This window comes from Mirounga leonina, unplaced genomic scaffold (assembly GCF_011800145.1).
Source record: "Mirounga leonina isolate KUSES-001 unplaced genomic scaffold, KU_Mleo_1.0 Mir_168, whole genome shotgun sequence".
In the NCBI taxonomy this organism is placed as follows: Eukaryota; Metazoa; Chordata; class Mammalia; order Carnivora; family Phocidae; genus Mirounga; species Mirounga leonina.
Genome location: NW_023270426.1, coordinates 30,261,392 through 30,275,096, shown reverse-complemented (window position 1 = coordinate 30,275,096; position 13,705 = coordinate 30,261,392). Strand labels below are relative to the sequence as shown.

Below are 13,705 nucleotides of genomic sequence, written 5' to 3'. Positions count from 1 at the left end.
TAAATAGAATCTTAAAAAAAAAAAAGAAATAACTTTTACATTGACAGGTAAGTGTTACCAAAGGCATGGGTACAATTGGCAACTGAGTCCAAAATTTTAGAGTGGAGAGAAAGTCTTAAAATCTAGTGAGAGTAAATGGGCATGACAATGAAATAATTCTGAGAACAATAGATGTTCATTATATCACACACCTCAAACTCTAGTGACAATTTTATAAAAACCTCTCTGAATTATCATTCCTTGTGGTCCCAGTAACTGAAATAATCTGAACATTCTCAGACTCTGTTCCCTGAGCTACATGACCCTGCTGGTGGTTAATCATTTTGGTTCTCACCTTCCCAAAACTGCCTTTCCCAATGGCTCGCAAAATTTCAAAGTGGTCAAAGTTGACTGCAAAACAAACAAAAAGAACAATGTGAAGGATTATCAGTTGTTTTTTAGTTGCTAATAAATAATAAAGATTAGGCGAAACCAGAGTACCTTGTTTAAGACAACATTCCAGATGACCTTAGGATACCCATTCATTTATTCAATAAATATTTCTTAAACACTTCTTACTCGTTAATCACAGTGCTTAGTACTGGGGGATATAGTAATAGCAAAGTAAAAATGGAATCTCTACCTTTTTGGAGCCTGTAGTTTAGTAAGGGCTCCCTATAGAGAGAGACACTTATAGATGAAATAGTCATAACTTAATGGACAATTAAAACTCCCACTAAATGTAAAGAGAGAAGTCATGGGGGCTCTAAGAGCATATAACAATGGATTTCACATAAGTGGCAAGGTCAGGAGGAGCATCACTGAACACTAAGGATTACGGAGAGATCTGGTCCTAGAGAAATAGGACTGACCTTCCTAGATAAAAAAAACATACCTTCTACCCAGAAAGTGCTAATAAAGTCAAGTGGATGACTTATTTAGTAAACAAAGTCAAGTGAATGACTTATTTCCCAAAATTCCTGCAGTTCGAATTTCTCTAATCCACTAGACTATAAACTCAATGAGGGCAGAGATAATAGGTCCTTTTGTTCATCCTGGTTTCCTTAGCAACTCAGAAAATTCCTGGCTTGAGGTAGTTGAAAGCAAAACTCTACACTTCCCACAGAGCCTCACACAGTGATTTCCACATAGTTGCTTCTCAGCAAATAAATCAAACTAGCTGTAAAGATACACAAGGACCTCAAAAACGGTTGCTTCTTGTAAATATGAGCAGTGTGAGCAGGAGGGTCTTCTGAGGAACTGTTTTTCAAATGGGGTCAAGCCCCATTAATGAGTTATGAAATAAATTGGGTGGTATGAGAAGCATCCAAAATTTAAACAAAGTAGAATGGTTAGAAAACAATCAGAAATGTCTCAAATGTAGGAAGAATAGTGTTGCTTCTGAAACTTAGTTTTGGTTTTACGTATGTGTGTAGGTAGATATGGATTGTATCATGATAAAATTTTTTGGTATATATTTTTTTCACAAAATGGTGAAAATAACTTGAAATTCAGACACCTCTGTAAGTTTTCTCTTAAGTTTCAAACTGATAAAACCAAAGCAAGGATTTCCTCACACTTATTACATGAGGCACAGTTCTATATTATGTACCATAGAGGTGTCAAAAAAATGACCAGGATTTATTTGCAAGTCCAAGATTTAATCTTGAGCCAACCTACTAACATAACACAGTGATTTCTCCACTAGTAGCCTTGCCTAGAATGCTGTGATGACATTTTGAATCTTCAAGCATACAGGAAGTATCTAGAAAGCATGAAGTTCCGTTGTGATACTAATCCATTTCATAAACCATGTCTCTTTATAAGGCATTTTAAGCTTTCAGGAAAATGATCAAAGATTAGATGCCAGGTTGCTGGTTCTACTAGTGTTAACCCCCTTAATTAATGTCTGGTCCCAGAAAAGTGATAGGCCTAAAGTTTTAGGCCTATTTATGCCTTTATTTCTAATCAGTCAAAAAGAGAACAGACTCCAGTCCAATTCCATACTGTCTAAAGTCACTTCCATATATAATAATCAGCATGGAGAGAAAGCCAATGACAGATTAAAAGTGGCTGGAAGAGAAGCTCTTATTCCATCCTCACAGTCCCCCTCCCCCTTTTTTCTCTTTTAATTCCAGGGTAGTTAACATACAATGTTTTACTCATTTTCACGTATACAGTTTAGTGATTCAAAATTCCTACTCAGTGCTCATCAAGGTAAGTGTGCTCTTCATCCCCATCCCCTATTTCACCCATCCCCCGGCCCACCTCCCCTCTGGTAACCATCAGTTTCTTCTCTAAAGCTAAGACTGTTTCTTGGCTTGTCTCTCTTTTTCCTTTGTTCATTTGTTTTGTTCCTAAAATGCCATGTATGAGTGAAATCACATGGTGTTTGTCTTTCTCTGACCGACTTATTTCACTTAGCATTATGCTGTCTAGATCCATCCATGTTGGTGCAAGTGGCAAGATCTCATTCCTTTTTATGGCTGAGTAATATTCCATTGTACATATATACCACATCTTCTTTATCCATTCATCTACCACACTGGACTCTTGGGCTGCTTCCATAGTTTGGCTATTTTAAATAATGCTGCAATAAGCCTAGGGGTGCATGGTATTCCTTTGAATTAGTGTTTTTGTCACCTCTGGTTAAGTTTATTCCTAGGTATTTTATTATTTTAGGTGCAATTGCAATGGATCGTTTTTTAATTTCTCTTTCTGATGCTTCATTATTAATGTGTAGAAATGCAATGGATTTCTGTACATTGATTTTTGTATGCTGTGATCTTACTGAATTTAATCATCAGTTCTAGTAGTTTTTTTGGTAGAGTCTTCAGGGTTTTCTCTATATAGCATCATGCCATCTATAAATAGTAAATGTTTTACTTCTTGCTTACCTTGGATGCCTCGTTCTTGACTGATTGCTGTGGCTAGCACTTCCAGTACTGCATTATTTAAAAGAGGTCAGACTGGACACCTTTGTCTTCTTCCTGACCTTAGTGGAGAAGCTCTCAGTTTTTCCCCATTGTGTATAATGTTCACTGTGCGTTTTTTATATAAGGGCTTGATTATGTTCAGATATGTTCCCTGTAAACCTACTTTGTCGAGGGTTTTTATCATGAATGGATGTTGTACTTTGTCAAATGTTTTTTCTGCATCTGTTGAAATGATCATATGGTTTTTATCCTTTCCCTTATTGATGTGATGTATCACATTGACTTGTGAATACTGAGCCACCGTTGTATCCAGTGAATGAATTTTTAAAGTATGTTGTTGGGGGGCGCCTGGGTGGCTCCGTCATTAAGTGTCTGCCTTCGGCTCAGGTCATGGTCCTGGTGTCCGCGATCGAGTCCTGTATCGGGCTCCCTGCTCCCTTCCCCAGCGGGAAGCCTGCTTCTCCCTCTCCCACTCCCCCTGCTTGTGTTCCCTTCTCTCGCTGTGTCTCTGTCAAATAAAATCTTTAAAAAAATTAAAAAACAAAACAAAAACAAAAACAAAAACAAAACAACAAAAAATAAAATATATTGTTGGATTCGGTTTGCTAATATTTTGTTGAGGATTTCTGCATCTACGTTCATCAGAGATACTGGCCTGTAGTTCTCTTTTTTTGTTGTGTCTTTATCTGGGTTTGGAATCAGGGTAATGCTGGCCTCATTTACTCTTCCTTCTTAAATGTCCAGCAACAGGAGCTGTAGTTAGGAGGGAGGCTCATGGAAAAGGCAGTGAGACCTCATAACTCAGACAAAATGAGAAAGGGATGACGTCAGAATTATGGATTATTTTATCAACGGAAACCCATTTGTATTACAGGCATATAGGATTTACCAAAGGAGCTGGGTATCAAATAGCATATCCTCTGTATACTTGAACCTTTGATCAACGTGTATAGTATTAACCAGCAGATCATTTATGCTTACAGGTCCCAATGGGCCTGCAGCCTGTTTTTGTCTCGCCTCTGAGCTAAGATCAGTTTTTACATTCTATAAGGATTATTAAAAAAACAATAAAAATATGCAACTGTATAAAAGTCTGTAATATTTACTAGCTGGCTCTTTACAGAAAAGTGTGCCAGCCCCTGAGATGAAAAGTACAGGCTTTGGAGACAGACTACCCGAGTTCACATCGTAGCTCCTACAATTGATAGTTATATAATCTTGGCAGTTTACTTCTATGCTCTGCTCCTTCATCTCTGAAATGGGTATGGAAATAATATATATCCCACTGGGTTTAGAGGAAGATGGAATGAGTTACTATACATAAAGGACTTAGAATATGAACTGCAACTAGCTATTTTTGCTAGTACTCCTACTACCACTTCTTAGAGAATAGCCTAATTCAGACTCCCAGCAAATACCACCAGAAGTTGCTATCATAGCACATGGCTATTCAGCTTGGAAAAAAATGGCAGTTGTGTCATTTCTCCACATTTGGGACTTTTGTAGTCGACGGTGTGGTGTTCTTGCAGTGTCTCCTCCCATCGCACAATAACTTTGTTGTGTTTACTTGTTGTGTCTTGTCCTTGTATCATGTTCTACAACTTTGTCTCTGGTTCATGGAGGAGATCTGGTGCCAAGATGACATAGGGGTCTTTTAGAGATACTCTTAGACCCTGGTTCTATCTGGGGCCTTGAGGGCAGGCTGTTGAGTGTGGAGAGAGCAGGGCCTGGTTCTCACTTCCACTGACAGAGCTGGCCTATGTACATGGCCTGTGGAAGAACAGACAGGCCGAAAAGCTGAAACCTTCAGCATCTTTCTTATCTGCTTTGGAGTCTTGCTTTCACACATGGCTGCTCACCCCAGTCTTAGCAAACATCATATCAGTAAAGTGTCCTTAATGTTGCCTGGAGGTGTATACCACATCAAGTAGTTTTAAAAATAGCTAAACTAAATACCCATAAAAGGCTTATTTTTGAGTTCTTCTTTGGGGTAGGTGCACATTCTCCACAAATCAACCAGACACAGAAATTCTATATGCACAAGAGATCTGTTTATGTGTGGTTTGGTACTCATTTCATTTTTTAAAAAAGATTTTATTTATTTGAGAGAAAGAGAGAGCATGAGCCGGGGGGGGGGGGGGAGGAGGGGGTAAAGGGAGAAGACTCCTCACTGAGCAGGGAGCCTGATGTGGTTCTTGATCCCAGGACCCTAAAATCATGACCTGAGCCAAAGGCAGATGCTTAACCGACTAAGCCACCCAGATGCCCGGTGTGCATTTCATGTTTATGTCTCATTTTGTCCTCACAACAACCTTACAGTGTGTGTAGCTAGGGGTGCTCTGGATCAGAGAGATTAAATAACTTGCTGTGGGCATCACCAGTACCATGACTAAATGACCCTGGGGTTAGGTTCTGAAGACGGAAAGTAGGGCGGAACCTTGGTTAGTCCAAACTACACGTGAAAATCCTCTAGAAATGTATTGCTTTGAAAACCAAGGGAGTCTTTAAAAAGTCCAGCAGAGTTTTCTCTTGTGTGAGCACCGCATGAAGCTCATGAAATGTATTTAGGTGCTCTTGTATAGAAAACATTTGAACACTAATATTACACTCAGCTCATTGGCAGACTGAAATGTATTAGTCACATGGAAAGTAAGAGCAACTGAGGGGACAGCTGGTTGACTGTTGTCACAAAACCATACCCAACGCTTGAGCGCAGGGGTGGACAACATCAACTATCTGAGTCTGCTCAGTGTTAGTCATGTAAACTCAGTATACACCTTTCTGACTCTGGACCCAGGCTCTTAACCCCTATTTCTATAGTCATCTTTATGTTGTTACTACTGTGTGTCTACCCATCCCAGAGGCAGAATCAGGGGAAGCAAGGTGGGATTTCTTTGTCTCTCCTTTTACAATCACATGGGTCAACTCAGCTTTCCCCAAGTCTTTCCCTAAACAGAAGCCTGCTGATCGTGGCATCTGGTGCTTGATGTTTTTTCTTTCCTTTGTTGGACTTCTCCTCGCATCTCCCCAGTCTCAACATTCTGTGCAGTAAACAGAAGGAAAGAAAGGAAAGGGGAGACTCTTTAGAGTGAGTTATACCACCCTGACACTTGGAATTTGGGAGAATAGAAGGTAAAGCAGACTCCCCCGCCCCCACCTGTTTTTCTATGATTGAGGTAAAAATATTTGGAAAATATTTTATTTTTTCCTGTTAAAAAAATGATTGCAGCCTAAGTAAATCCCAAATCATGACCATATGCACAACTGTGGAGAACTGCACTTCTTGATGTTTATGTAAATCTTTCTATTGATGAGGGAACAAGGACACCAGCTGTGTGTCCTCTGTAAAATGACACTAATTAAACTTGGCTCACAGGTTTTGAAGATGAGCTGATATACACCAGAAGTATAATGTCCAGCTCACTGAAAACTAAACATTACAAATGAATAAGTACAATTATTCAAAGAAAACTGAGACTTCTTCCCACTCTAAATTTTTAGTTGCATTCCCAGAAGGCAGCCTCTTTGAACAAATTCTATGTATCCTTTAAGAGATTTTTTTCAGCATATATGTATTCCCTTTTAATAGCAGTAGCAACATATTATCATTCCTACAGGAACAGAGATTATAAGCTCTTTCTATATAATTACATTCTCTCTGTTCCTTCATACATCACATACAGATCTATATCTAATTATTTTAAACAGCTCTTTTGTATTACATTGTGTAGAATGTCCCATAAGATACTTAACTTTTTGATAGCATTTCAAAGATGGTTTAATTATCTGTTGTTACCTGCAATACTAGCGCAAACATCCTTGGTCAGCTTTTGTGCAAAGTGTCGTAAGCTAGCTTCGTAAAAGCAGAAATGCAGTAACAAAGAGTGTGTGCATTTTCCAATTTAATAGACACTGTACACGAGCCCTTCAATGATGTTGAATCTCCTCCGCACCAATGTGTGTAAGAATGACGTTCTGTCCACCACCCTGCTGATGCAATTATGCCAGCAGTCTTTGACCTGACAGGTGACGAAAAAACTGAATTATTGATTTACTTTATATTTCTTAAATGATGACTAGAGCATGGGGCGCCTGGGTGGCTCAGTTGGTTAAGCGACTGCCTTCGGCTCAGGTCATGATCCCAGAATCCTGGGATGGAGCCCCACATCGGCTCCCTGCTCCACGGGAAGCCTGCTTTCCCTCTCCCACTCCCCCTACTTGTGTTCCTGCTCTCTGTCTCTGTCAAATAAATAAATAAAATCTTTTAAAAAAAAATGATGACTAGAGCCTCATCTCTTTGTATGTGCACTGTTTCCAGAGAGCTGCCTATTCACAGATTTTTGCCTGTTTTTAATGAGTTATTAGTCTTTTTGCTTTCCAAGCGTGCTTAAAATGTTACATAAATGAAGTCTCTCTTGAGCAAATCTCGGGAATATTTTATCCAGGCTGTCCATTTGGCTTTTGACTTTAAAGCATTTTTAATAGTGTAGAAAACTCCAGTGTTCAATTTATATCTTACGTAGTCAAATTTTATATAGTCAAATGTATTATTCTTTTCCTTTGGGGTCCCCTTGGTTTAAGTCTTTACTAGAAAGGCATTTTTTTACTTCAAGACTGTTAAAGGCATGTACTTATATTTTGACCAGGCATTGTTGAACTCCTGCTGTTTTAATTTTTGCAATCTTTCTCTGCTTAAATTGAAAGTTAAAACAATTGCTAATTTCCTTGTATGCAGCCATGCCAGTGTGATTATTAAGAAGTGGATGCCTTTAAAGTGTTTTGGGAGAATATCATTGTAAAGCAGGCTCTCCATATTTTACCTACGCTGATAATTTATTTAGTAAATACCTTGCTCATGTAGCACAATGCTAGGTTCCAATGCTGTTTGGTTCCAACTGATAGCAAATTAAACCAGGGCAGTCTCAGTAAGTTCAAGAGTACCAAGATAAAGTCTTCAGAGAATAAAACTATATATATATATATATAAAGTCAAGCCGAAGTCTGGCCTGACTTTTTGGTATGCTAATTTGGCATACAAATCTGCTGCTTAAACATGTCACTGCTTCAGGATGTGATTCTCTAAAGACAAAGGTAATTCAACATGAAAACAGTTATTGCTTAGCTGGCTACATGTCCCCCTTCTTCCCTCCAGTCCAGGAAGAACGTATCTATTTGATTCCCCCCTCTCCCCCCCACCACACTGATATAGCAGAAGAGACACTGAGGTGGAGTAAAGATGCAAATGGAAATTGCTCAGTGAACTCAGTCTATGTTCACTGACATTTACTGATGGCTGACTCAGTCGGAGCCAGGAGTTGTACTAAGTGCCAGGGAGGGAGAAAGCCAAGGCTGCCTTCCTTTACGGGGTTTATGGTCTAGTGGGACAATAGAATCATTAATAATAGCTAATATCTAACATTTATGTAAGGAATATCAGGCATTATGCTAGGCATCTTAGCTACACTACTCAATTTTCCATCAATGCTTTGAAATAGTAGTACTATTATTGCTATTTTTTTAAGATGAGCAAACTAATGCGCAGAGTGATTACACAGTTTTCCCAAGGCCACGGAGTAGGTGAGGGGCGGCAGGGTGGGGAGTCCCCCTCAAGTGACTCCAGAGCTGTCCTCAAACACTGTTCGCTGCTGAGGCCCACTAAACACAGATAATGGTGCCCAAGAAAGAAGGATGGATAGCACCGAGTCAGGCAAAGACCTGGCTCTCCACAGCATCCACACTTCTGCTTCTCTTTCCAGGAGGGATCTCTCTTTTTCACAGATGCTATCTCCCAACACTGGTCTCCCCAGACACATGCATCACCTATCTGTCATCCACCCTGTGCCACACCCCGAGCCAGAAGCTTCCGTCTGGGAGCTGGGACTGTGACCAGCACAACTGTAATCTACATATTCCTATTCATGTAGGACTTTCTGATGTGAAAATGCATGCTTCCCCCTATATTACCAGGCTTTCCCAACACAAGAACAGAACCGGCCGAATGTAAAAAAAAAAAAAAAAAAAAAAAAAAAGGTGGGGGGCGGGGACAGGTCAGTAGGCCCAAGGAAATAAAGAATAAAGCTGACACAGAATAAAGCAGTCTCACAAGACAAAGGGGGAGCCCTGATGGCATTAAAGTGTGTGGCTCTATATTCATATAGGTCCTACTTTGGTTACTGATGAGGCATCCCAAATATTCTGCCAGTGATTCAATTTCTCGTGTTTACTTTGTTAGCCAAGCTAATAAAGTTCCAACTAAAACAAGTCCTACTGTTGTAGGGAGATCACAGTGTCATGGGGATAGATGTACAGTAGGGACAGCCAACAGTCCAGACGATGCAGCGAAACATCTGAGGGGAGATGATTAAAAAGAGAAAGGTGTGGCAAAAGGACTTGCTCTTGGTATTCTTTCCTCTAGATTTTCTTCATTTTTACCCCTGCATTGCATCAGAGTATCAGGAAGATAATTTCCCAGGAAAAGAAATGAAACACACACATACATAACGGCAAGATAAAGTTATATATATGTATTAAGAGTCATATATGGTTCCACAGCATTTCACAGATGTGTCTTCCCGTCAGAATCACGCAGAACACACTTTTAAAAATTCAAATTCAGGGGCCTCATCTAAATCAGACTCTGGAGGCTGAACCTGGGAATTTGTATTTTAATCAGCTCCCTGGGAGATTTTGATGGAAACTGCCTGGAGCCAGACGGTGGGTCTTGCTATCGGAACTCCTACTCTGTACAGTAAAAGCCACAGGAGTGGCTCCTACTGTAGAAGATAAAAGAGCTTCAGGGAGGGCCAACATTTTAGCTGGGCCTTGCAGAATGGGTAGGAGTTCAACAGCTTACCAAGCAGAGGAGGATAGGGAGACTGTACTTTCTGAGTGACCCAAACCTTAGGGTGAGGAGGCCCTCCATAGGTATGTGTTGATTCTTTAATTTTATTTCAATGGCCTTAAACTTCCCCTTCTACCTTTGCCCCCAACCCCATGAATTTGAAGCAGATTAATAATGGTGTCTCTAAATAATGAATAGGCCTTTGTTGTCTGCACTGTACCATATCTTGGGTCAAAGCTGATAATTAAATTCATTATCTATTATGTATACACATGTTTAGGCACTGTCCAGATACTTTATCACCAAAACACTATGAAGTGGTAATATTAGTGCTACTTTGCGGATGAGTTACAGAGACCCAAAAAAGTTAAGTCTCCCAGGGTTGAGGCTTAGACTTGAACTTGTCTTTGTATGACTCCAAGATCCATAATTTTAATGTTACAGATAAGTCCTAGAAAGTTTATGATACAATATGATGGTTATAAGCATGAAACTGTGGGTATGGGTTTCGGCTGTACTACTTTATTAGCTATGAACTTGTAAGTAAATCAGTTTACCTCTCTGAGTCTTTATTTCTCCTCTATAAGATTTTGATCCTATATATTAACCCTCTGAGGTTCCTATGAGGACTAGGTGACATAAACTATATCAAAGGTGCTTTTCAAGTATTTTTAGCAGAGAGTAAAAATTCAATAAATATACCATTACTATTGCTGGTTTTGTTACGGTTACTAGATAAGTTACTTTGGTATCAGCCCAGAACAACGTTTTGTTTGCCACAACGTTAGGCAAAATGATGTTGAGAATTCACATAGGGCAAACAGTGCCAAGAATGTAACCTCTGTGAAAGAAGACAATGGGCTCATCCTATTTATCATTATATGCACATTGTCCAGATCCATGTCGGGCACGTAGCAGGTGCATAATGAATACTTACTAAGTGGAGGAAGGGGGCAAGGAAGTGCCATCATCAAAGTTTTATGAAATATGGATGGCTTTAGAGGAAAAATTTTAAAGACCTTTTCCTTCATGTTGATTTCTTAACACATCATTTACAACAGGTAACTCCTAAGAAATATCTTACCAACAACCTACAGTCAAAATGTATTTTAATGAGGCAGGAAGTAAGGTAAGTCTCCACTTGAATGTTGAGATTTCCCTGCAGACATTGGACTTACATGTTAAAACCTCGAGGACTGACTTACTCAGTCTTTGAGTTCAGAAGTGTTGAGAACTGCCATTCTTCACTTTGTCAACCTTACACTCACTGATTGTCCTAAGTGAGGACATGGTTGATAACCTCCTAGTGACTGGAGGATAATTAAAAGGAGGAGTCAGAGGAGATCTGCATGACCAGAAGTGCAAGTATCTCACTCTGTCACCAGACAGGGCCCCACACATAACTACAGACTCCCACAGCCCTCCTCAGAACAGAGAAGGGATCAGTCCCTCTTCCAAGTTCTGTTGCCACTTTGTCCATTTTTTAGGATGGACATTGCATGGTTTGCCAAGAAAGGAAGTAAAAGGATAGAAAAAGAATATGAACCTCTGGTTAAAAATATAGTTCTTCCAGTGTAATTTGCAGTTTTCCATTCATCAGATGAATGTTTAGTCATCATGCTATGTTCCCAAGTGGAGGCAGTCACAAAGAAAGGCTCACATATACCCTTTGAAGACAGTCACAGCAAAGTGGGAAAGAAGCTAAGGTTACTTGTCCAGACGCTATAGTTTTGCTAGCAAGTCACACCAACAAATATCCGTTGAGCATCTATATGCCCAGGACTCCACTAAGCCCTCGGAAAAACACAAGGAGCTTGGGACTAAGTCACACCCTCAGGAAACTGAGTATGACTCACTCAGCAGCATTCATGAGAACACAACTTGTGTGATCAAATGCCCCTTGTCTCATTTGTATTTTATTTTCCTATAATACCTTAGGAATCTAGTCTTCCATCTTTCTGGAATTAGATGGGTATAAATAAATAGATATATAGGCAAATATGTAGACAGATGAAAGCAATCCAGTGTTGATGTTTAGTACAGAAAGAGGCTCTGTGGACCTTCACAGAGGGGAGAGAATATTGTGGCATGACAATTGTGCTGTTTGGTTTTTAATGGATATTTTGATCAATGATAAAAAACAATCTGAGTCAGACAGAACTGCCTTGGAATCCTCCAAGCTCCACCACTTACAAGATGAATGAAATTAGGAAATTTACCTGACATTTCTGAACTTCAGTTCTTTGTTCACAAAGATTATTTTTATATAAAACTAATATGGTTTTGGTATTAAAAATACAGAACTGAGTAGACAGACTTAAGTAGAAAGAAGAAAAATAGTTCAAAGATAACCATGAATTAATATTTTGATTAATTTTTCTTTCTTTTTAAAATTTTTAATTTTATCAAAGCTAGGCATCTCTCTCTCCCTACATTTCTACACAGTTTGAGGAGTCAAAGAGTTCTAAAGGTTTATTATAAAACACTGATTTTAGTCCTCTGACACCCTTGTCTCACTTTCCAATCTCTCCCAGCCAAGAAGCTGACACTTAAACCTCTTCGAGCGAATAAATTTTCTAGTTCCTACCTTATCTTCTAAATAGCGTAATTTTCTTATTTTCTTTTCAGTTTTAGGCATCACTTATTAAATCTCCAGGATGGCAGGGGAGGGCTTAGCTCACCCTCCAGCTCTTGAGGTCTCACCCCAACACAAGCCCATCTTTCCAATGTAGCTATATTTGATAGAATAGTTTCAATTAGATCAGCATTCGGTGTTTCCACTATTATGAGTATGGAAATGGTACAGGTACCTGCATCACAGAGTAAATTATGATGAGTTTTCCTTTCTTGCACAGTTTTTGTGTTCCCTGCAGTTAATAATAGTGTTGTTTATACATGCGCTCATTTTCCTATATCCTTTCTCCTAATTCAATTTCCAACTCTTCTCTAGTTGTCTAAATTCCCCTTGAACGTGTTCAAGAGCATCGATCACACTGCGTCTTCCTGAAAATGTCTCTCCCAGAGCCCTCTGACCTAACTGCATCGGGACAGGTGATCTTACTGGATAGCTGTCATCCTGGGCTCCCCTTGACCTTCATCTTAGGGATCTCCTTCACTCTTCTATAGTGATGGATGCCCTGCTCATTGCATGCACTGTCTTCCTCCTTCTTGTTTTACTCCCTTGTTTTTGTGGAGGACATCCTCCAATGACTTTGTAAGGAAGATCACATGGGAGGTTAACTTTTGAAAACTTGCATATCTGAAAAATATTTTATTCTACTCACACTCAAATGAGAGCTCAGCTGAGTTAAATTCTAGGTTAGAAATTATCTTCATCAGAATCTTGAAGGCGTCGCTCTCCTTAATTCCTAGCTTTTCGTGTCAACTGCGGAGAAGTCTAAAGCTGTTTTGATGCCAGATCCTTGGATGCAACAAACAATTTTCTTTCTGGAACCTTACAGGATTGTATATTTGTATTGAATGCTTTGAAAGTTCATAATGATATAGCTTTTTTATTCATTGTGCAGGGCATTGAATTGGCTCATTCATTCTGGAAACATGTGTCCTTAAGTTCAGGGCTTTTCTTTTTTCCCTTAAATTAAGTGGTGATGCTTTCCTCCCTTCTTTCCATCTTTTTGAGCCTTCTATTATTTAGAAACTGGAACTCCTAGACTGGACTTTAAATTTTCATTTATTTGTCCCGCTTTTTTCTTTCTCTGTTTACTCATTCTAGAAAATTTCCTTAAATTTATCATCTAAACCTTTGAATCTTTACACTCATGCTGTAATTTTTTTCCCTAAAGCTAACTTCTGCTCTCTAAAGTTTGCTTTCTTGATATCCTATTTTTTCAATTAAAAAAGTCTTTCTTTCTTTCTTTTTTCTTTTCTTTTCTTTTCCTTTCTCCTTCCTTCCTTCCTTCCTTCCTTCCTTCCTTCCTTCCTTCCTTCC

General features: G+C 39.2%; 1 protein-coding gene across 1 annotated transcript in view; it reads right to left on the bottom strand.

Moving 5' to 3' along the window:
- Positions 1-13,705, bottom strand: part of STK32A (serine/threonine kinase 32A) — a 120,159-nt gene that overhangs the window by 90,386 nt on the left and 16,068 nt on the right. Inside the window, exon 2 of the mRNA XM_035014410.1 lies at positions 335-390. Within this exon, the coding sequence (XP_034870301.1) occupies positions 335-390 (56 nt within the window). The remainder of the gene's footprint in view (positions 1-334; positions 391-13,705) is intronic.